This window comes from Chenopodium album, chromosome 20 (genome assembly GCF_948465745.1).
Source record: "Chenopodium album chromosome 20, dcCheAlbu1.1, whole genome shotgun sequence".
NCBI lineage: Eukaryota > Viridiplantae > Streptophyta > Magnoliopsida > Caryophyllales > Amaranthaceae > Chenopodium > Chenopodium album.
The window spans coordinates 38,769,666-38,793,794 of NC_137853.1; the positions used below are offsets into that span (position 1 = coordinate 38,769,666).

General features: G+C 35.4%; 1 protein-coding gene across 1 annotated transcript; it reads left to right on the forward strand.

The window, feature by feature from the left end:
• Positions 1-3,312: 3,312 nt before the first annotated feature.
• Positions 3,313-4,821, forward strand: LOC145598898 (F-box protein SKIP23-like). Its single transcript, XM_081655300.1, has one exon. The coding sequence runs from the start codon at positions 3,372-3,374 to the stop codon at positions 4,629-4,631; it is 1,260 nt and encodes a 419-aa protein (XP_081511426.1). The 5' UTR covers positions 3,313-3,371; the 3' UTR covers positions 4,632-4,821.
• Positions 4,822-24,129: the final 19,308 nt, after the last annotated feature.

Below are 24,129 nucleotides of genomic sequence, written 5' to 3' on the forward strand. Positions count from 1 at the left end.
TTCAACTCGATCATCGACTCAATCGTCGGAGCTGGAGATTTCAGCAACTGGGTTAACCTTTTATCTCAGGCTGACCCCTCCATTTTCCCTCTCACAGCCACCCTCTTCGTCCCAGAAGACGGCGCTTTTCTTGCCGGAAACTCAATATCTCCGGCCACTTCCTTCGACCCTCTTCTCTTTCCATACCACATTGTTCCCCGCCGCTTTACTTTCACCGAACTCCGGCAGTTCCCAATTGGGGCTCGCCTTCCAACTCTTTTCCCCGGAAAAACCCTACTCATCACCAACAATTCCGCCGGCAATTTCTCCGTCAATGGTGCCCTGCTCACTCATCCCGACCTCTTTCAAAGCTCCGTCGTTTCTGTTCACGGTATTGGTACTGTTCTTGACTATAATACTTTCGGGGATGATTTTCTGGGTCGAAACCCCTCGCCGGAAAATATGATCGGAGAAGTGCAGTCGCCGCCGTTGCCGGAGTTCGAACAGGACAGAAGAGGACCGGTTGTCGGGTCTCCGAAGAGCGTGGCGAGCTCGGCTGCCTGGAACCTGCAGATAGATTGGGCTATGATTCTGGGTATGTTTGGTGTGATACTAGTGCTATAATGGCAAGTTCTGACTACTGTGCTTCCTATTGTGTATTTCCTGCTGCTGGGTTGGATAACACGCTCAATTTTTGTTGCAGAAGCTTATTTCTTAGTTGTTGGATAACATGTAGCTAGCTTGTGAATTCTCAGTGTTGTTGATATTGTCTAGGTGTTGTATTTGAGGATTAATTGTTCATAATCTAGCAGAGTATTAATTCCTATTGTGTTTGAGGATTAATTGTTCATAATCTAGCAGAGTATAAATTCTTGTAAGTAGTAGATGAAATCAATTTTTAGCATCTCAGAGGCAACTTTGTTGTTGCTTGTACTTGTTTGTTTCGAATTTTGAAGTGGAATATAAAACCTATTTTCAAGTTTCATCTGTTGTGGAATTCTCAATTATATTTACTATCTTGTAAGTGTGTTGTTTGATCAGTTTCTGTGTGAGTTTGATGATTTCTCTGATAAGCAGATTACTTAATCGTTTTGATGATTTGGGCACCTTTTATTGTGAAGAAGATTCTAGCAGGTCAGACATTGTTGCAGTTTATAAGCTATGGTTGTTTAGTGCTATATTTGTATACTTTGTTAGTGTTTTTGGGACTATGCATAACATTATTAGGAAGATGCCAATGTTTATTAACGGATAGAAATGATCCTTCAAAGTTGGTATACTTTTACCAAGGTTCTGGGAGGCAATTGGAGTTGGGTTTTTGTATACTGTTGTTGGTTTGCTACTTGGGTTTGTTACCCATGGACTTGTTAAGATTAGGAATGTCACCTTTCAACGGTTTGCAATAGCCGTGGTTTTGATTGTCTCGTTCTGGGTTGTAAAGTAGGTTGTGTATCTTGATAATTGGAAGATTGGGTATGGCATTCATGCTTACTGGCCTACGAGCTTGTAATCAAGGTGATGGAAATCGATTTTTAGTGTTGAGAACATGTTGGTTGCTAAGAAAATTATGTTAGATTGTAACCCTGACGATTTTTGTTATTGCTCAGGATATATACATGGAATGGACATATACTTGGAACGAAAATTTCTAGTTATAGTTTCTTGAGTTGTGTCTCTTTTGATTGATTTTATTTGGTTTATGGTTTATGCTATATATTTTTTGAACTTTTTTAAGTGGTATGGTGCCATATCATTAGTATATACATTTACTTTACGATGTTGAAAACTTGAAATCATCGGGTTCATAGATAGAAATGGTGTAAGACATTAGTATTGATTATGGGTGCCCAACTATGGTTGATAATGCACTAACTACCTCATGTGGTGATTTCATCAATCAATGGAATTATGAATAACAGTGTGCTAACTTAAAGAGTGAGGAATTTAATGTATTATGATAACATTGGTTGATTGAATAATTGTGAGGAAAAAAAAAAAACTTGCTGTGATACTACTGCTACTTTGGCAAGCTCTGACTACTGTCCTTCCTGTTTACTCCGTATATTTCCTGCTGCTGAGTTGGATAACTTGCTCAATTTTTGTTGCAGAGTATTAATTCTTGTAAGTAGATGAAATCAATTTTTAGCATCTCAGAGGCAACTTTATTGTTGCTTGTGCTTATTTGTTACGAATTTTGAAGTGGAGTAAACACCTATTTTCAAGTTGCATCTGTTGTGGAATTCACAATATATTTCTTTTCATGCAACTGTTTTTTGATCAGTTTCTGTGTGAGTTTGATGATTTCTCTGGTAAGCACCTTCTTCTTAATTGTTTTTATGACTTGGGCACCTTTTGCTGTGAAGAAGATTATAGCAAGTCAGGCATTGTTGCATGATTATAAGCTATGGTTGTTTAGTGCTAGATTTGTATACTTTGTTAGTGTTTCTGGGACTATGCATAACATTCTTAGGAAGATGCCAATGTTTATTAACTGATAGAATGATCCTTCAAAGTTGGTATTCTTTTACCAAGGTTCTGGGATGCAATTGGGTGCTGAGTGTTTTGCTGCTGGGATTTTGTATACTGTTGTTAGTTTGCTACTTGGGTTTTGTTACCCATGGACTTGTTAAGATAGGAGTGTCACCTTTCAACGGTTCGCAATGGCCGTGGCTTTGATCATCTCGTTCTGGGCTGTGATTCTGTGAAGAAGGTTGTGTTTCTTGATAATTGGAAGACTGGGTACGGCATTCATGCTTACTGGCCTTCGAGCTGGTAATCGATATTTAGTGTTGAGGAAATGTTGGTTGCTAACTTGCTAAGAACATTATGTTAGGTTGTATTCATGATGATTTTTGTTATTGCTCAGGAGTTAGGACATATACCTGGAATGAAAATTTCTAGTTATAGTTTCTTGAATTGTGTCTCTTCTAATTGATTTTGTTTGGTTTATGCTATATATTTTTTGAACTTTTGTAAGTGGTATTGAATGCCATATCATTAGCAAGTACATTCACTTTACTACGTTGAAATCATCGGGTTCATAGATAGAATTGGTGTATGACATTAGTATTGATTATGGGTGCCCAGCTATGGTTGATAATGTACCATCTCTTGTGGTGATTTCATCAATCAATGGAATTATGAATAACAGTGTCTAACTAAAAGAGTGAGAAGAATGTATTAAGATTACATTGGTTGACGGAATAATGGATATTGTGAAGAAAAAAAATTAAAAAATTCTGACGGTCAAACTAAGTCAACGAATGGAGGTCAAACTAAGTCAACAAAGGCAGCTGAACCATTTGGATAAAACGGCGTCGTCAGAAAAAGCACCCTCATATATTTCAATCAAAATCCCCAATTTAATTTTCTAGGGTTTTTTATGCACAAAAATGGAACCCCAGAAATCCAATTGGTCGGAGCTTTGCCCGGAACTCCTCTTAGAGATCGCCGATCGTCTCGAAACAAGAACCAACGTCTACAATTTCAGAGCAGTTTGCAAGAATTGGCATGATTCTCTCTCTAAAATCCCGCGAAATCTCCCTTTTCTCTCTCCTCTTTTCCCTCACAGATTCTGGGCTTTTGATTCCGACTTCTTCTCTACTCTATCTAGTGGGGCCCTCCACCATCTGATCGCCTACGCTGTGTATTTGATCCGACCTTGGAACATTCCAGAATCTTCTAAACCTTGGCTTCTGACTGTCGAAGAATTTCGCCGAGGTAAGCTCTGTATTCAACTCCCTTTATCTAGAATTAGAGCTTCTGGTAATTTTCCAGCAAATGTTCAAATTCCCAGTTCCTTAAATTTGTCTGATTTTCAAGTCTCTGTTATTGGTAATGGGTACCGTTTAAGATCATCGGGTATGGAGCGTTTAAATGGTGGTAGGTTGAGTTATGATTATAAATTGGTTTTGTTTGGAAATCCTGCTTGTTTTGAGCCTTTGTCGATTATTGATTACACTGCTTTGGTTTGGTTTGAACATGGTCGTGTTGGGTGGGTGAGGTTGTCCAGGAGATCGGATTGGGGGTTTCTAGCTTTTAAAGGAACCTCGAAATTTGATGACATTGTGAATTTTAAGGGGCTGGTTTATGCTATTGATCGAATGGGGAGAGTTTATGTTGTCCATTATGATTTAGAATGGGCAAAAGGGGTGCATTTTCAGCAGACATTGAAGATGGAATGTATCGCGAATGATATGATTTCTAGTGGGTGTGATAGCGATAGGAGGAAGCGATTGGTGGTGGATTCTTCTGGGGTGTTGTATGTAATTGAGAGGGTGATCTATTGTGGTGAAAAGGTACATTTTAAAGTCTATATGCTGGATGAAGTTAATTGTAAATTGGATCAAATTGTTGGCATTGGAGATGGTAGAATACTATTTGTGGGTGTTGATTGTTGCCTCTTTGCATCAGTAGCTGATTTTCCGGGTTTTAGAGGAAATTGCATATTGTTCTTAGATAATTCCTTCCCCTTGTATGGTGAGGGAAGAGCATATATCGAGCCTATTATCAATGGAGCTAGGAAGGAGTTGAGAGTTACAGTATATCACTTTGAGGATGGTGATGCTAAGCCAATATCAGCCTTTCCTGGATATTCTGACATATTATGGCCACCTTCAGCATGGTTCTATCCAGATTTGTCTCGGCCTTGAAGTTCAAACTTGATCAGAGTGAGTACTGAGTAAACACTCAATTCTTCAACTCCAAGATATGATGGTATCGAATTCATATGTATGTGCTACTTGCTGAATAAACGTCTAGCATGATATATATTTTACATACATGTATCATCTTTACTTTAAAGTTCTTTGGCAAATATATTGGTGTACTTCTTTTTGTTCACTAGGCAGTGGCTTGATCTGGCCTCTTTGGATCAGCTGCATAGTAGTTTGAGCAAATCCAAAACCCACATCAAGCAACCTTCAAATTTGACTAAGTGGATGAATTATTATGTTTTGATTTTATCCTACATAATGGTGTCTCTTTGATTAGAGAGGAGGTTTGTCAACATCCAAAATAATGAGGTTTTGATTTTATCCTGCATAAACCGCTTTACTCCTGTTATTAATACGAGTATTACATCTAGGCCATTGGGTGTTAGGCTATCCTCATGAGTTGTGACTTTCGATTCGCATTTTGTTTTTCTTTGCTATGTTAGGCCATTGGACTTTAATTTGGAGGTTTGGTCGATTCATAAATCTTATTTAAGAGAAAAGGTACAATTAAAAATAAAAGTAAGAATAAAGCCAACTAATTATAAATTGAGTACTAAAAGAGTCACAAGTGCGAGTTACATAAGAATAAGAGCAAATTACTTTTCTTTTGTTCTAAAAACAAAATTACTTTTTCTTGATTACATAGATCGACTAGAAGACGAAGAAGACAAGCTGCGAATCAGGGGTAACGTGATTATTGTAGCAACAATTGGCGCCGCTATTTCTGTATCATTCAAAGAAACAAGTATTAAGGATAATCGTCTTGGTATAAAGTGTGACAACTAACAAAGGTAGGGAAAGATGTATAAAAAAACATACCATGGATCATAGCAATAAATTGCCTGATTAGTAGATGGTCTGTCAAAGAGTACTGCACAACCCCGTTTTCAAAATCCTTCACATCATAAAATAACAAATTAAAATTCAATATATACGAAAAATGGTAAGGTAAGAAATACAATGTTGAGCTTAGTTATTTGAGATCAAAAATAAAGCGAAGAAAACACACCATTACTGGATAATAGAAGAAAATTAATCTTACCGCCAATAGAGTATGTATCCTCATTGCTAAAAGAAGGAACATGGCTATATATGACTGGATCAAGTACGACTTCAAGAAATCTGTTTCGTTTAGACTACGACCTTCAAAACAGGAATTAAACAATCAATTAAATTAAATAGATGTTTTACAGTGGTCGTTTGAAATATGACTACTATACATTAATATTATGAACACAATTAGTTTTCAAATGTCTACAAATACAGATATATAGCTTGAAAATTTTAATCCAACATAAAATAAATATTTATATTTCGAGAAACTATGAAATAAAAGAAAATTACATAAATAAAATTAAATATTTGATAAACAAAAAATATTACGACTATGGTAAAATTTCATAAATTATTTAAAATAAATCATATTGCATATAAACATGTCACAAAATTAAGTTCAGCATACTGACCTATTTCTCCAAGATGGAGACCAGTAAAACCGATAGTAATGGGTAAAAGTAAAAACACAGATAAACCAAAATCGTATCGTATCATTAATTTGAAAACAAATGCAGTACTCGCCGCTAGAAGCATCATCTGCAAGACAACCAAAATGAGATTCATGTAAGAAAACAATGACCATAGTTGACACAAATAAATAAATAGATGTATATACGGTACTTTTTATACTTCAAAACTTTCGCACGGTCAAACAAATTATTATACGCCAAGCTTCAAACCGCAATAGAAAATTATTATACGCCAAGCATCAAACCACAATGGAGACACTTTGGGGGTGGGAATTTCCTTACCCTTCCCCCCACTTCTAAAGTGTTTTGGCTGTTAACATACGTCGGGACGTCATGTGAGAGGTTCTAACTCGTAAGGGTCCTTCTCCTTACCAACCAATAAAATTATTATACAGAGATATGTCATGATATGGTTCGTTGTCTGTTGTGATGTCATCCAATGACCGAAAAATATGTAATTTGTATAATGTTGGTGATGGATTAATGTTCAAGATTCAAAAAAAAGAGAGAGAGATTAATGTTGATACCTGGTAAATGAAACATATAACAAGGCGTATCCTCAAATTTGCCACTTCTTTTGTGTCACCTTTGGCTTCTAAAATAATTAAAATTTTAACACAATAACACGTAACATTAAAGTTAGAACAAATTCATAAACAAAATTGAGAAAAAATTATAGAAGAGAGTGGTGGATAGAAGGCATACTAGCCGAAATCTCATCAAGTGGACTCATCTTCAACAAAGAATAACGAATAAATTGCGTGAAATAACGAAGAAGAGAGAACTTTCAAATCTTTCGATGTCTTGTGTCAAATTCTACGATTATTTTTCTTATGGAGTTGAGAATATTTATGTGTATATATATAATCCTTATTTTCTTTTGACAGGAATCCTAATTGTATTGTACTTTGTACTACTACTGTTTTTTGGAAACAACTCAACTTGTGGCAAACGCTTTAATTTTCTTTTTTAAAAAAGAAGATAAACTTAAACTTTGGAATATCTGTTCAAAGATACTCCATATAATATTAGTCTTATTATGTAGCACTTGTTTTGTTATTATTATTTTTATTATTAAACTAATTTTAATTTGTATCTAAGTGATGTCCGATTTTTGAATTTAAGATAAACTTTTTATCTATGCATACCAAAATTAAATTATGTAGTAGTCATGTAATGTTTTAGCAGATTAGCACTAAACTAGATGAAGCCTGTACGATGCACGGTTTGTTTAATTTAATTTTTTTTTATTTTTTTATTTATTTTTTTGTAACTATAAAATTTGTTATATATTTAGATAAAATTCCTAATATTAAAAGATAATATTTAATATTATTTTAAACTTAAAAATCTCATTCGCCAATTTTGCTTACGTGGCATTTGAATTATTTAATTCTAAAAGAAATTAATAATTCTTATTTAATTGGCTATTACTAAGATTTATAATCCTACATGGCGTACTAAGAAAATTAGATCCTACGTGACTCTCTAAAAACTCGGGAAAAAACTCCCCTTTATATATATATATATATATATATATATATATATTAGATTTATATATATATTAGATTTTTTTTTTCTTATGTAGCACTTGTTTATTATTATTATTATTATTATTATTATTATTGATGAGAAGTTTGATTTAAAAAATATTCTTTTAGAAAGCAAGCTTAAAATATTAGATATTTCTAAAAATTAGTCAAAAATAGATAATATTGACCCAAACCCTAAACTTTAAGCTAGAGTTGTGCATTTCCATGACCCGATCCAAAATGACCCATGACCCAACCTAATTTACAGGTTTGCATACAGTACACTAACACATTATATTATATTGTGAAGTATTTTATTTTAATTAATTAAGGTCTGTTCACATAATTACATTTAATGAACTGAGCTGAACTGAATTGAACTAAACTGAACTGATTGGACCTGAACTTAACTGAGCTGAAATGAATATTTTATGAGAGAAGGAGCTGAATTGAACTGAAATTAAGTAAATGTGAACAGACCCTTAGAATACTTCGTATTGTACATGAATGTAGTTACAACTCTTACAACTATATGTTTTGAACTATTTCCTTTTCTTAAAAATTATGATATAAAAAATAAATTTATATGATATTTATTGATAATCTAATATGAAGTATTTTTTGAATAAAACTATAATTTAATTTGTACTTATGAAATATTGGTATTTTATTGAAAATAAAACTTTGAAGCAACATTTTTATCTTATAAATTTATCCAAATTTCGTTGAAAATAAAATTATAAACTAACTTTTTATCCTACGAAATATATCTAAATTTTTCCAACTTTTTTTTTATTCATAAAATATATTCTAATAAATCCTACCGAGCTAAAAGTTTTAGTTTATATATTAGTTATATGATTGATTTTTCCGTTTAAGGTCTTGAAATTATGCTTCTTATTATCTTGTTTTCTTTCTGTACATGCTATTCGTAATTAAAATTGCTAGTTTAGTATTGTACTATATAGTTGTAGAAATTAAAATTAACAGAGTTTATAAATGGGTAGCAGGTTTTGCTAGGGTTCTAAAGTATCAATCATTAATCAAGGGGACGTTGTGGGTCGCCAGTCAAGGTGGTGGTGGTCGTCGCTAGTTAGAAGGGGTAATGGGTCGCGTAGGGAGGATAAGAGTTAGTGAAATACTAAGGGCATGATTGTCCATATACCATATATTGCCAGTGGTGATCATTTTTTATGGCGGTGTTTAGCATTCCACAAAACAAAACCCTCTCCTACTAATCCCCTATGGCTCCACCCCATCCCATCGGCCACCGCTTGCCCAACCCGCAACCCTCATCATCCTACCCTCCACGGCAACACCACTCCGAAATCCCCACCCCAAAAGCCCAACCGCAGCCCTCCGAGCCTAAAATCCCACCCATTCGGGCTCCACGAGTCCAGAATCCTACTCCCACAGTCCCACTGGTGATTTGTCGATACCACACCCATCTGTATTGACTATATATATACGGATATACCCTTTAAGGTAAGTCAAATAGTCAATCCAATAAATCCCCAAATATTCTGCGTTTAGACACTAATTTCACTCAATTGGAAGTTTCTCTCAGAAACCCAAGAAAAGCTTACTCTCCATCATCAATGGCTTCCTTGTTCATTTTCTCTCTCCTCCTCTTGCTCAACTTCTCCAGCACTGTAACTTCCGCCATTGCAACGAACTTCACTTCCTTCGACATCGCTTCAACATCATCACCGTCACCATTACCATCACTACCTCCTCTTCCGTCGGTCTCAGTCATCCAAGAAACAACCCAGTTCAACTCAATCAGAGATTCAATCGTCGGAGCTGGAGATTTCAGCTACTGGGTTGAACTTCTAGCAGCGGCTGACCCCTCCATTTTCCCTCTCACAGCCACCCTCTTCGTCCCAGTTGACGGCGCTTTTCTTGCCGGAAACTCTACTTCTCCGGCCACTTCCACCGACCCTCTCCTCTTTTCATACCACATTGTTCCCCGCCGCTTTACTTTCTCCGAGCTCCGGCAGTGTCCAATTGGAGCTCGCCTTCCAACTCTTCTCTCCGGAAAAACCCTACTCATCACCAACAATTCCGCCGGAAATTTCTCCGTCAATGGTGCCCTACTCACTCATCCCGACCTCTTTCAAAGCTCTGCCGTTTCCGTTCACGGTATCGGGGCTGTTCTTGACTATGATGCTTTCGGGAATGATTCATCCTCGCCGGAAAATTTTCTGGGTCAGAACCCCTCGTCGGAAAATAAGGTCGGTAAAATCCTGTCGCCGCTGATGGTCTCTACTTCCATTCGAGCTACCTTACAATGGCTCTTAAACCTTGCTTTCTTGGTTATTCTGTTCTTGATTGTGGAGGATAACCCTCTTTTGGAGTATTGCTTGTTTAGCTTGTGTTCAATGATGATGTCCTTCGCGTTTTCAGCTTTTGGGGGTTTCGTGTGGCGGGCTTGGTGCAATTGGCGGCAGGTACGGGCTTGATACTGGATTACTGGGTTTCTGTCAATTTTGCAACATTTGAATGTTGTTCTTGCTGATGTTGATGATATGTTGTATTTTTCTGGATCGAAGAAGCAAACACTACTGTTTTCATTGTTTTGTTAGTTTGTAAATTTAGCTTTGAAGTTGAATAATCTGGTAGAGAATTCTTTCTTTGTAATAAGTAGATTAAATCAATCTTTAGTGTATTCATTTTTTTTGTAATAAATCAATCTTCAGTGGAATATATACCCTTTTACCAGTTACATCTGTTGTTGAATTCAAAATTTTAGTTTTTGCAAATGTGTTGTTTTATTAAATTTTGTGTGAGTTTGAATGGGGTGATCCTACTGAGATAAAACAACTGATTCAACTGATTAGTTAGTATACTGATTGGGGTGAGGTTGAGAAATGGGAATTGGGGTTTTGTTCGTGGTAGTTTGTTTACTAGATTTTCCGATGTGATTAGTTTTGAGGGAAGGGTTTGTGCTATTGATTATACTGGTAACTTGCATTCTGTTGATTACAAAACAATGAAGGTTAATAAGACAGTTACTGTGAAATTGCCCGGTCCTCCTACGTGGAATCGGAAAAGATTGGTGGCAAATGAGGGGAAAATCTGGTTAGTAACTTGGTCTTGTAATGGTGATGATGATAAGAATTCTATGTTGGAAAATAATCAATTTAAGGTATACCGTGTGGGTGAGTTGCATAAGGAATCGGTGATGGAAACAAGTTTGCGAGGTTGGTCGCTTTTTGTTGGTCTACATTGGTGCTTTATTGTCTGTGCTCAAGAGCTTAATATACGCGATTATCTATTTCGAGGAGAGCCAGCAGTGAATGTGTTTTCATATAAGCCGAAATACTCTTATTTTCTAAATGAGTTGAAATGGTATGAAATGAATGGGGATTACCTTGTTTTCTCACAAAATTGCTTTGAATCCTCTGCTGAGCCTCTGCTGCACAGTCTCCAGCTGTTTAAAGAAGCAAGTGTAAATCTTCCCACTGGTGTTTTCTATTTTAGAATGGAGGATAGAGATAGGATCGAATCTGAAATCCCGACACCTCCACAGATCACACATCTACGCTGAAATGATCCGTAATTGCACTCATCGCAGACTCCCTGTCAAAACTAGAATTGAATTCTGAAGCTAATAATCATAGGAAGATAGAGAATTGGGGAGGCTGTTAAAAAAAACTTTCAGGAAACAGTCAATGTAATAATCTTAATGGTACTCCAAGCACTTGTTATAAACTCCAATATGACAGATTATATGAAACAAATCAACCATTGGATCTCAGGCCAAATATTAATCGCCCCTTATTTAACTATTGGTTTACAAAACTGAAATGATGGAAGCTAAAACTTAGTGTGTTCAGGGGCCTTTCAACAACAAAGGTATATCCGTATATGTCTCCAATTTTAAGAGTTAAATACTCTTTTAGAAAACTTTATTCTAGCATCACTTCTAATAGAATACAGAGTAGATGTGAATGACAGAGTGATATCGATATCAGGATCTCCCAGGGCCGGGAGGGAAGCTCTAACCACTTGAGCTATCCCTCACTCTCACAGAGTGATATATGAATGCTGAGTAAATATACGAAGCAACAAATATAAATGCAGGCCTCCAGGGTAGCAGCTTCAGAGGAATCAGATAACAGGAACCCAGGTTAGTTTTCGAGACCACAAGAACAAAATAGCAGGAACCCAGGTTAGTTTTCGAGACCACAAGTATTTCAGATAAACATCAGATACACTATATGTAATTATAGAAGAACATATGATACAATACAACATATTCTAATCATGGCTTCAAAAAAAAAAAACATATTCTAATCATTATATCAACCCAAATGAACAACAAAATAGATCCTTTCACATTAGTTCCAGACCACCAAGTCGAACAACCATGAAATTCAGTTTGACGGGGAAATAAATTGCTCTCATTACAAACCCGTTAAGATGTCCTCACCGGCTCATGGAAAGCAGCCTTCTTCATCATAGGTACACATTTTAACAGACATCATGATAAACTCAATAATCGAGACTCGAAACTCTGGGCTAGTGAGCACATTACTGCCTGGCCTGTAATTTTTTTAATTCTTATCATGAGAACACTTGCAATTAATTATTAATTCTTATCATATTCAATCAATCAAAGCCTTAATCTCAAAAGTGGGGTCGGCTAACATGATTAATTATTAGGAAAAAATAATAGAGTATCTTAGTAATATTTTATTAATTGGCTTATTTGCTACTCCATTGTTAGCATTATCTTAGGCAAGTATGATAAACTTCCAAAGTTTGATAGACTTTAATCCTTGTGGCTCAAGGCAATAGCTTGTATAAATATCGTATGATGGTGAATGAATAAACGAAGCTTTGATTTGCAATTATCTTATCATATTACTCGTAATTGTAATTTTTTGAACCACATAAAAGAGACAGGCAACATTATGTAAAATCAAACAACTTTCATTTGAATAATTCAACTCTTGAATTACAAAAAAATCCAACAATTATTTGGTTAATTTCTAAATTGACTACAACAAATATACTTAGAAAGCCCTTTGGATACTTGTTAATCAGATGTTGACGAGAGCAAAACCACATCCATATTTGGACGACGACGGAAGTTGGAATCTCCAAACATGCATGATATTATCAGGCTGAATATCAGGATTCCTCTCCACTACTTGATTCCATCCGGTTTTTAATGCATAACTATTTGGCCTTTCCCACTTAGTGAAATTAAGCATAGAAACACCAAGATTGGGTTCTATCACCATCACAGGAACATCTTTCCAATTTTTAAAGTGTGCTTTACACATTCTCAAGGGCATTGACAAACGATTCATGTCACGATTCGTGTCGGTAGAGGTTATTTCTTTTGATAACACGAACTCTGGGTTCGACCCCCCAAGTTCTTGTATCCTTCGCAAGAACATCTCCGGTGGGCTAGCCGGTGGTACAAACTCGTCGACATTGATAGGAGAACGACGACGTCTAGCAGGGTTAGTACGTTTTTTGGAAGTCGAAGGAGTTGAGTTAGGAATGTAGGCATCGACATTGATAGGAAAACAACGGCGTTTAGCAAGAGTAGTACGTTGTTGTTTGGAAGTTGAAGGAGTTGAGTTGAGATCAAAAGGGAGAACACGTTTTTCTTGCATTGGTATATCAATTCGGTGTTCTTCATCAACTTTAGGATTATTGACTGCTTTCTTCTCTTTCTCAGATGCTTTTTCGGCAACAACAAGTAGCATCTCGAAAGGGGTGAGATTGTTGATGTTGCTTAGACCTTCAAAATCTTTCTTGCTTACAATCTCCATTACTGCTACTTTTCTCAATAAAAAAAATCACTCAAATTTCTTAATTTATGAAAACCTCTGTTTTTGTTTTTCTAGAGAAGAAAATGAATGGTAGATTGATTATATAGAGGATATAGATGGCGCTAGCTGCTATTTTATTTTCGTGTAATTTTAATGATAATTTTTGTTGAACCAATGGTGAAGATTTAGGAAGATTTTGTATATTTGGAAAAAGATTATTTGGTTAACGCTATTAGGATAGTTTCCTTAAATTTTACCATATTTTGATTTGATGATAACAGCTATAAGATGACATTTTAATGAATTAAAGATTTTATAAGATTTTTTTTAATGAAGTAAAGAAATTATATGATTTTTTTTTAGGTGAAAAGATTTATGTTGTAGGTGATTTTTTTTTCCTTTTCTTTTTTTAACGACTGTCTAATTAGTTGCCAGCTTTTTTTTTTTAGTTATAAAAATTAGAATTTTTTATTTTTATTTTTATTGGTGCATAGAATTTGTTATTGACTACAGTTTTCTTTAAAAAAAAATGATAAGGTTAAAAGATTTTTGTTTTGTTTAATGATGTGAAGATTTTATTTTGTAGGTAAAAAGATTTATTTTTTCCCAACAGTATAAAGTAATTACACATACAAGTAATTAAGTGTAGCTACGTTCATCAAGCTAAGGGCCTGTTCACATTTACTGAATTGAGCTGAGCTGAGCTGAACTGAATTAAACTGATTGGAGCTTAACTGAACTGAACTGATTGGAGCTGAACTGAACTGAAATGAATTAAGCTGAAATGAATATTTTATGAGAGAGGGAAATTAAGAGCTAAACTGAACTGAACTAATTGGAGCTGAACTGAACTGAACTGATTGGAGCTGAACTGAACTGAAATTAAGTAAATATGAACAGGCCCTAACAATACATTAGTAAATTTGTAACTAGAAACAATTATGCTAGTGAGTCCATATTTGTATAGTTTGACAATTTTCCGAAAGCTTTGGTAGAACTCTAAAAAATACGAGTATTTTTTATTATTTTTGTAAAATAGAGTAATTACGGAGTACGGAGTACTAATTTACTTTGTTTTAAAAAAATTACTTCAGGTTTCAAAAAAAAAAAAAAAAAACCGTACGGGATATTAGTTTTAGGCAAGGTTTTGGAACTCTCCAACGTAACACAAATTTCAAACATGGCTTCCAACCGGAAAGTTCCACGAGCCAGACTTTGGTCGAACCTCTCACCGGAAACGCTCTGCAACATCGGAAAACGCCTTGAAAGCAAAATCGACGTTTTCCGATGTCGTTCCGTTTGCCGTAATTGGCGAGCTTCAATAAACCCTAAACCTAACCCTAGCTATTTATCCCACTTTCTTCCTCGCAAAATCTCCAATTCCACTCTTCCATTCATCAATCGCTCTAATGAAACCCTAATTCTCTTCGCCCGAATTGTATTTCTTGTTCAACCGATTTCCTATTCAAGTGACCGCAGCAGTTGGATTTTAACTGTGGAGGAAGTCGTACCAGGTAAGCTTCGGATCTTAAACCCGCTTTCTAATGATCCTGTTAAGAAATTACCTTCGAATTTCCCCAAATATCTGAATTTATTGGATTTTAGAGTGACTGAAATTGCTAAAAGTTATGGGTTTAAGTATGCAAGTGATTGGAATGATGTAAATGATGTTCATGTGGTTTTGTGTTCTGATTCGACTGCTATGGTGTTGTATGGTGAAGGGACTCTAATTGGGGTGAGGTTGAGAAATGGGAATTGGGGTTTTGTTCGTGATAGTTTGATTACTAGATTTTCTGATGTGATTAGTTTTAAGGGAAGTGTTTGTGCTGTTGATTTTAAAGGGAATTTGCATTCTGTTGATCACAAAACAATGAAGGTAAATAAGACGGTTACTGTGAAATTGCTCGGTCCTGATTCATGGAATCGGAAAAGATTGGTGGCAAATGAGGGGAAACTCTGGTTAGTAACTTGGTCTTGTAATGGTGATGATGATAAGAATTCTATGTTGAAAAAGAATCAATTTAAGGTATACCATGTGGGCGAGTTGCATAAGGAATCGGTGATGGAAACAAGTTTGCAAGGTTGGTCACTTTTTGTTAGTCTACATTGGTGCTTTATTGTCTGTGCTCAAGAGCTTAATATACGGGAGTATCTATTTCGAGGAGAGCCAGCAGTGAATGTGTTCTCTTATAAGCCGAAATACTCTTATTTTCTGAATGAGCTGAAATGGTATGAAATGAATGGGGATTACCTTGTTTTCTCACAAAATTGCTTTGAATCCTCTGCTGCGCCTCTGCTGCACAGTATCCAGCTGTTTAAAGAAGCAAGTGTAAATCTTCCAATTGGTGTTTTCTATTTTAGAATGGAGGATAGAGATAGGATCGAATCAGTTTGTGGTACCATTGCTGGAGCGCTATGGCCACCCCCTACCTGGTTCTTGCCAGATTTGTACACTTCAAGCGGGTAACTTTTCCTTAAATGATGATTCTCAATGTCAATATGATTTTCTTGCTGTTTGCTTACATGCTATAAAAGATCATAGCATTATGTATTTTACTTGTCTATTACCTTGATCTAAACCTTTCATTCTGAGCATACTACACTAATCTGCACTTGTGCTGCTGATGTATAAGTATTTGATTGATGCCAATGTGCTTATAGATACAAGTAGTTTGATACTGCTGTTTGAATATGCTATGCTATTGTGGTTGCCTTTAGCTTTGACATTGATCTCAGAGTTAATTGGTGCTACAAATTGTTGTAGTACCTCATGGTGTGTCTACTGGGTGTTCTGTTTCAGACCTTGATCCAAATGTGTCTGGTGCTTATATCAGGAGTTTGAGGGGGATAGGTGGAAAAGAGCTAGACACAGTAGGAGGAAAAAGCTTTTAGTATTTTAGGGTAGTCAATACTCAGTAGTGTTTAAGTATTAAAGAGGGGCACGTACTCAGCTTTTGGTTGGTTATAGGCATAGGTACTTGGTGGATTACATTCATTTCTAAGAATACTAACAAACAATACAATTTATAAGGATGTCATAGTTTTAAATTTGTACTTTGTACATAGTAGAGTTCATATATCAAAGAAAAGTGTACCTTTTTTCATGGCACTGGCAGCCAGCAGGGCACTCAATTTCAAATTTTCAGATTATACTTTTGTCTTTTGTCCTCCTTACTAATACTTTCTACCCTCATATCCCTAAGGGATAGACCGGGACCAGTTGATAAGACATTCTAAATCTTCTATACTCTTCTTCCAGCCTCCATATGCGTGCCATGTTTGATTTGATTATTATGTTTTGTTCCTTTGATTGAACACTCTTGTTAAGTGACATTGTGATCCTATGCACATTCTCCGAACAATAATGATGCTCTGCTTACTGCTTTTTATTTTGTAATTGGAAAAACACTAATCAGTTATATGGGAGGGATTGAGTCCTCAATTTGCTTTCTGTTTAAGTAGGGATCATGAGGAGAATGAAGGATCGGATTCCTGGGTCCTAGATGTTTCAACTGACGACATCAAGGGAGAATTGCTCACGTCTTTGACTGTTGCCCCTTTTACTGATGCTGGAAATAGTAACAAACAAGGTAATCCTTTTTATGATTTATATATCAGGTGTTGTTTATTGCTTGTATGTTATTCTTGTATTGAATCTCTGTTTCTTGCTCCAGACCAAATGCTACGGTGAATATATTTGCATACAGCTCTTGGGGATTTCCATGCTTTGAGAATATAGGTATGGGGTATGGCTCAAAATTCTCATGCTTCTACCGTTTGTCTAATTTAGTTTCCAATTTTGAAAAGGGGGTTAATTAGCTTGTGCTCTGCATATTTTTATAAGAAATAAATCGATAAATTTTCATGTTTCTTTTCTAGCTTACTCAGTGATGGATAAATAAGTCTTCATTATAAATTTATAATTATTCACTTTTGTATTCCCTTTTCAATTTTTGAAGAGAGTACTTTAGCAGAAGTACAGATAAATCTTGGGCTTGGATTGTTTTTTTCCTCTTAGGATATTTTTTTTTTTTTGGGGGGGGGAGGGGGGCGGAGGGCTCTTTAAAATTGTGAATTACTTTGGCGTCTTTTTTTTCTTGATGTAAATTTTGGCTGCATTTAATCTTTTGATAGTATCAATGTCTCTTTATTTTGCTCCTTGCAGTACAAACGTGATCTTATCAACATGAGCTATGGTGAAGCTTCCTACCTTTTGTCTGGTTTTTCTACGTCAAGGGAGTACAATTGGCAGTAATGACATGATAGTTAGGGCCTTAGAGTCAATAGCAACAGTAGTGATTATCCTCCAAAGTGGCTCAGGACAATTGTTGAATGAATCCAAAGCTGAGTTCTTGAGCTCTACATTTTCTGACTTTTAAAACATGCATTTTGAATTGGTGGTTGGTACCGTTTGTTGAAAAGGCTTTGGTTGTTCATAAGAGCTCTCTGAAGGAATTTGATTAGGCCTAAACACTAGCTGAGGAATGAAACTGATGGTTCTTGCTGAATTATTCAAACTGGATGAAGTAAAGAAAGACATGAAATCTGTTTTTGTAATCTGATGGTCCTAGTTTGGACTCTGTTGATCTTAGCTTAAGTTTTATTTTTGAAACATTTAGGAGAGGGATATGTTAACTTATTGGTGACTTTTTCTGTAATCTTGAATGCTGGAGTAATGAGGAAATTGTTACTTTTATGTATGCCTGTTTTTGCCCTTTTTGGTAAATTGCTACACTAGAAAGTAGTAGTCAATGAGATGAAATCCCTAAGAAGTGAATCTTTTAACTTTTACCCAATTGGTATGCAGGGAATTGTTTGAGAAATAGCAGAGAATGCCTGCTTTTGTGGGGAGGGTTCATGTCATATTGGTATGGAGGCAGGGGTCAAAATCGTATATCATGCTTTTGTGGGGAAGATCAGATATTTTGAATGAGCTTTCGAGACTGGAAGTTTTAAAATCAGAAATGGAGAAGAACCTTGCAGATTTTGATTCATTAAAACATGCCCTTGAAACAGCTAAAAATAAGGAGTGGGTTTATGATGCAGCTTTGAAGCCTTCTATGCCAGCTCTAACTCAGGTATCAACTAAATTTTCTTTCGGGTGATCAAAACTGAATGAGTAATTTTTTTCTTTTTCCTTGGTAATTTGTTAGGGATAGAGCAGTTAAATCATCAAATTTGGTGTCTTAGTTTTAGTAATTCATTTCCTCATATTGTGGATCAGATAAAATAACAATAATATTATTGCCTCACTAGCAGCGTCATTGCCATTATTCTTAGAAACCTTGTTTCAAAGGGTATTTCCCTACCCACCAAAAATGGTTCAAACAAAATCAACACAATTTTTTGGTATTTATCCACATACCCTGGATCCTTGGCATGAACATTTACTTTCTTTATTTTGTAAGTATGATACCCTGATCTTAATGTCTACTCGTGGCTTTCGTGTTATTCTGATCAGTTGGAATATTAGAAGTTGCTTATGAGCAACACATTATAGCGCAACTGTTTGGATTGTCTCCAATTTAAATTATACTGTAAAACTCTTGAAACAATAGAATGGGTTACTTGTAGTTTGATCAATGTATGAGCTTGAATGTAATGTGGTTTTATGACTTCATCATCTTCTGATTTGTTTTATTTCATTATTTTTTTCTAATGCATGATTTTAAATCTATTGAAATTACTGCGAGAATGCATTATGAAATTAAAATTATATTTGTAGTAATCTGTGCTCACAGCAATCGAAAAAAAAAACAAAAAAATACTGTTAAATGACTCTTGAACGACAAATTACTTGGCAATTAGTTGTAGCCTACTGAGATTTTTTTTAACAACATTCTAAGACTTGGACCTGTGAAGTCCGTAAATAGCATGTACACAGTCAACTGCGGTCTAATTTGTTTTTCTTAGCTTCTTCCTCTTGAGTTTCAGAATTTACCATAATCCAACAATAATTCTTGAATTACAAAAAAAAATCCAACAATAATTATAATAAAGAAAAGACTGCTAAAAAAACAGTCAATTAACAGCTTATACTTTGGATACTTGTTTATCGGATGTTGACGAGAGCAAAACCACATCTATGATTCGACCGAAGGCGGAAGTTGAAATCTCCAAACATGCATGATATTATCAGGCCGAATATCAGGATTCCTCATCAATACTTCATTCCATCCAGTTTTTAATGAATAACTTTTTAGTGTTGCCCACGTAGTGAAAGTAAGCGTACAAACACTAAGATCGGGTTCTATCACCATCACAGGAACATCTATCCAATTATCAAACTGTACATCACATTGACCCATGGGCATTAACAAACGACTCGCGCTAAAATTTGTGTCGGATTTGCTTATTGTTTTTGATATCACCAACTTCGGGTTTGACCCGCCAAGTTCTTGTATCCTTTGCAAGAACATTTCCGGAGGACTAGCTGGTGGTGGTGGCAGTGGCGGTGATGGAGTTCGACGACGGTCAACGTTAATAATCTCATAACGACGGCGTTTAGCAGAACCACGGCGTTTAGAAGTCGAAGGAATGTAGGCATCGATGGGAGAACCACGGCGTTTAGAAGGGGTAGTACGTTGTTGTTTGGAAGTTGAAGGAGGTAAGTTGAGATCAAAAGGGAGAACACGTTTTTCTTGCATTGGAATATTAATATGGTGTTCTTCAACTTTAGGATTATTGACTACTTTCTTCTCTTTTTCGGAAGCTTTTTCGGCAACAAGAAGTAGCATTTCGAAAGGAGAAAGATTGTTGATGTTGCTCAGACCTTCGAAATCTTTCTTGCTTACAATCTCCATTACTGCTAATTTTCTCAAAAAATCACTCAAGTTTCTTAATTAATGACACTCTGTTTTTGTTTTTTTTTTAACGAAGAGATGGAGTGAACAGAGAAGAAAGTGAATAGTTGATGATTGATTATATAGAGGAAATAGATGGCAGTGATATATTTTTTCCATGTAGTTTTTATTGATAATTTTTTGTTGAACCAATGGTGAAGATTTAGGAAGATTTTGTATATTTGGAAAAATATTATTTAATTGAACACTATTAGGATTATAGGATAGTTTCCTTAAATTTTTATCATATTTTGATTTGATGATAACAGCTATAAGATTCTATTATACTGAAGTGAAAATATTATAATATATTTTATTTTTTTTAACGAAGTACAGATTTTATACGGAGTATGATTTTTTTTTTTTTTTTTTTTTTTTTTTGAAGAGATGATTATTTAGAGTTATAATGAGTACCCGTAATTTTATTTTTCTTTTTCCTTGTCAAAAAAAATTAGGGTTACAGTGTACGAGTAATTCGTACGAAGTAGTAAATAAAACCCAAAGATAAAAGGAAATGCAAAAAATCTCAAGTACTAGTATAAATTCTTCATTTCTCTGTCGTTCCCCTCATATTTCCTGCTGAATCCATTCTCCTGTCGACAAAAGCTTCTCCCACCGCATAATCGCCGTTGCGCCACCGATTTGCCGGTATCTTTGACGGCGGCGACGCCACTAACTTCCGGTAGCTTTGACTGTTGTCGCGGAGTATCTCTCTTCACCGCAAAGATAAGGTTTGCATTACGCCATTCTTCCTTTTGTAATTTTAACTTAAATGGTTTAATCAATTTTGATGATTGCGTTCATAATTTTAGGGTTCTTTGATATTGTTGCTCTTGTATTGATTTTAGCTTTAGCAATTTTTTATTTCGAAATTGCATGCTATTCTATCTTATATTTGCACTCCTTTACTATGAAATAGCTCAATTAAGGGAGAAAGTACGGTAAATTTTGTTGATTAGGTTCATAATTCTAGTGTTTGGCCGTTGTTTGATGCTAAAAGCTGCTTGATTTTTGAAACCCTAAGAAGAGTAAGATGAACACATAACCATTTTCCTACTTTCTTTGTCCCATTTCAATAGGCTACAATTCTATTTTCCGATATTATAAAGTCTTTACTTTTTGTAAGAATTTGATCATAGTTTCATAATTAGTTGCTTGTTCTCAAGAATCTTATACCTGTAAATCATTGAGGATTTGAGTGAACTTTTCTTATAGGATTTAACCAAATGTAAATTATTATAGTTCAACGGAGGGAATGTGATCTTATACACTTTTTATATAGGGGTATCACTTATAGAGTTAGGGCAAGGTTGCATAGAGATTTTGGAAATGGTATGTAGAAATGATGTATAAGAGAAAGAGAGAGATGCATGACCTTTAATTTTGGGATGATCATTGATCAATGACGTCTTAATGTACACTTACAGAGTCAATTTCGGAACCTGGCATTATCAGCATGGGAAAATCTTTCCATTTGCAGTATTTGAGAAGAGAGACAAGAAAGGTGAGTGTCAGAGAGGGAGGAGAGGAACCTGATCGATGCCGGATCCGAACACTGGGTTGGGAAAACCTTTCATTAGAAGTTCTATCAGCCATAGGAAAATGCCTCAAGAGTCGAATTGAGATCTGCAAGTTCCGGTCAGTATGTAGGAAATGGCGCTCTTCTTTACCCCTCCCTGAAAATCCTAACCTTTTGATCAATTTCTTGCCTCAAAAAATCCCCATCTTTGATGCTAAGCTACTCCCCTTCAACGAAAAGAGTCTCCATCTGGTAGCAGTTTCAGTAATTCTTGTGCAACCCCTTGAGTTGAACTCTAATCTAAATGGTTGGATTTTGAAAGTGGAAGAAAGGCAACCTGGTAAGCTCCTACTTCTGTATCCTCTTTCAGGGGATTCCATCTTAAATTTGTCTCCGAATTTCTGTAAATCTCTTAATCTTTTGAAATTTCGGGTCTCTGAAATTAGTAGAGGGTATCGATTTTGTGCTTGTAGTGGCTCCACATATGAACGCAAAGTTGTTTTGTGCCCAAATTCTGCTCCCATTTCACCTAACTTCGAGGATTTCACAGCTTTAGTTCTGTACTCTGGTGGATTTTTGGTTGCTTTGAGTATCAGAAATAATATTTTGGAAGAAGTGCGTGAAATAGTAAGGGAATCTGAAGGTTCCTGGTGTAAAGATGTTATATGCTTTAAGGGAAGTTTTTATGCTGTTGGTGGTGGGGGGAAACTATGTGCCATAGATCATGTGTCATTGAAGTTGACTGATATTGTTGCTGATCTGATTTGTGAAGATTTCTGCGCTATTCAGTTGGTGGAATCATGTCAAGGACTCCTTTTAGTTGTCAAAAATAAATCTAGAGTTTATAAGTTCAATGATATTCAACACAAATGGGAGGCAGTGGAAACTCTGGGAGATAAGATTATGTTTCTGGATACTGATTTATGCTTTCTTGTGTCCACTCAAGATATTTTCCAGTCTAAAGGGGATTTTGTTGTGTTCAGCTCTGTATTTTTCTTCAGATCAGCTGAGTATATAGTAATGACTGAAAATCATTGGATTTACATTTTCTGCTTAGATCATGGTGGTAAAAATGATTCACAACTTAAAGCATCCAAATTGTCTTACCAGTCCATAACTCGTTTGTTGTGGCCTCCCCCAACATGGTTCTATGCCTGGTAATTTTTACTCTCCATTGCTCCATTTACACAATTAGTCATGTACTACGACTTTCTGTATATATATAGATATACAAAAAATAAATTTATCATTAGCACTGAAGGTAGATATAGAGCAATATTTGGTATAGCTAGCCTAAAATATGAAATTTGGAATCCCAATTCTTCTGCTGTAGAATTTTTTTGCCTAGTTTTTGCACAACTCCCTATTCCCTCCTGATTATTAATCAAATCTGAGTAGTTGAGGCTATTAATATTTGTGAACTAATGGAATTTAGGAGCTACTTGTACGAGGAATGATATATGAGGGGGGAAACGTATTTAATGTCTTTTTATTGTTGAGATAAAGTGAACAACTTCCAACTTTTTTAATGCTTATACTTTCTAATAAGCTGGCAATATTTGCAAACAAAGAGATTTGTGCCATTACCGAAGGACTATTCTCTCAGGCCTGAACACATAAGCTAAGTAGGAATTGAATAGACGCATGCCATTACCTAAGTATTCCCTGCCTTGAAGAGTAATAAGACTAACAACTTTATCAATGTAAAAATTTAGGAAAACTGCAATCAAAGTGTAGAATAAATTCATTGATATCTGTATACTGAAACATGCAAGTCTTCTCTACAAATTAACTTGAAGTGTTATATTATATTTCTATTCATATTTTGTGTATAGGAGCACTGTGTGGTCTCTTATTGTAAAAATCAACTACTGCTTGTGATAGTTTTGTATAAGATATATATCGTCTATTCATATTTTGTGTATAGGACTGTGTGGTCTCTTATTGTAACAATCAACTACTGCTTGTGATAGTTTTGTATAAGATATATATTGACTATGAGTAACTTGTGTTGCTAGTTGCTACCAAAACTGGCTTATCCAATAAGCCATCTCTTTGTACGATAGCTAGCTAAATTAAACCATTGGAGACATTTGCTAGAATTTACTCTGAATTACTGGATATCAGGGCCTCATTTTACTAATACATCACAGTTAGAGGGTTATATAGTTCTTTTGGAACATCAATTAATTTCCAGTGTTGTTTTAATGTGTTCATTATGACC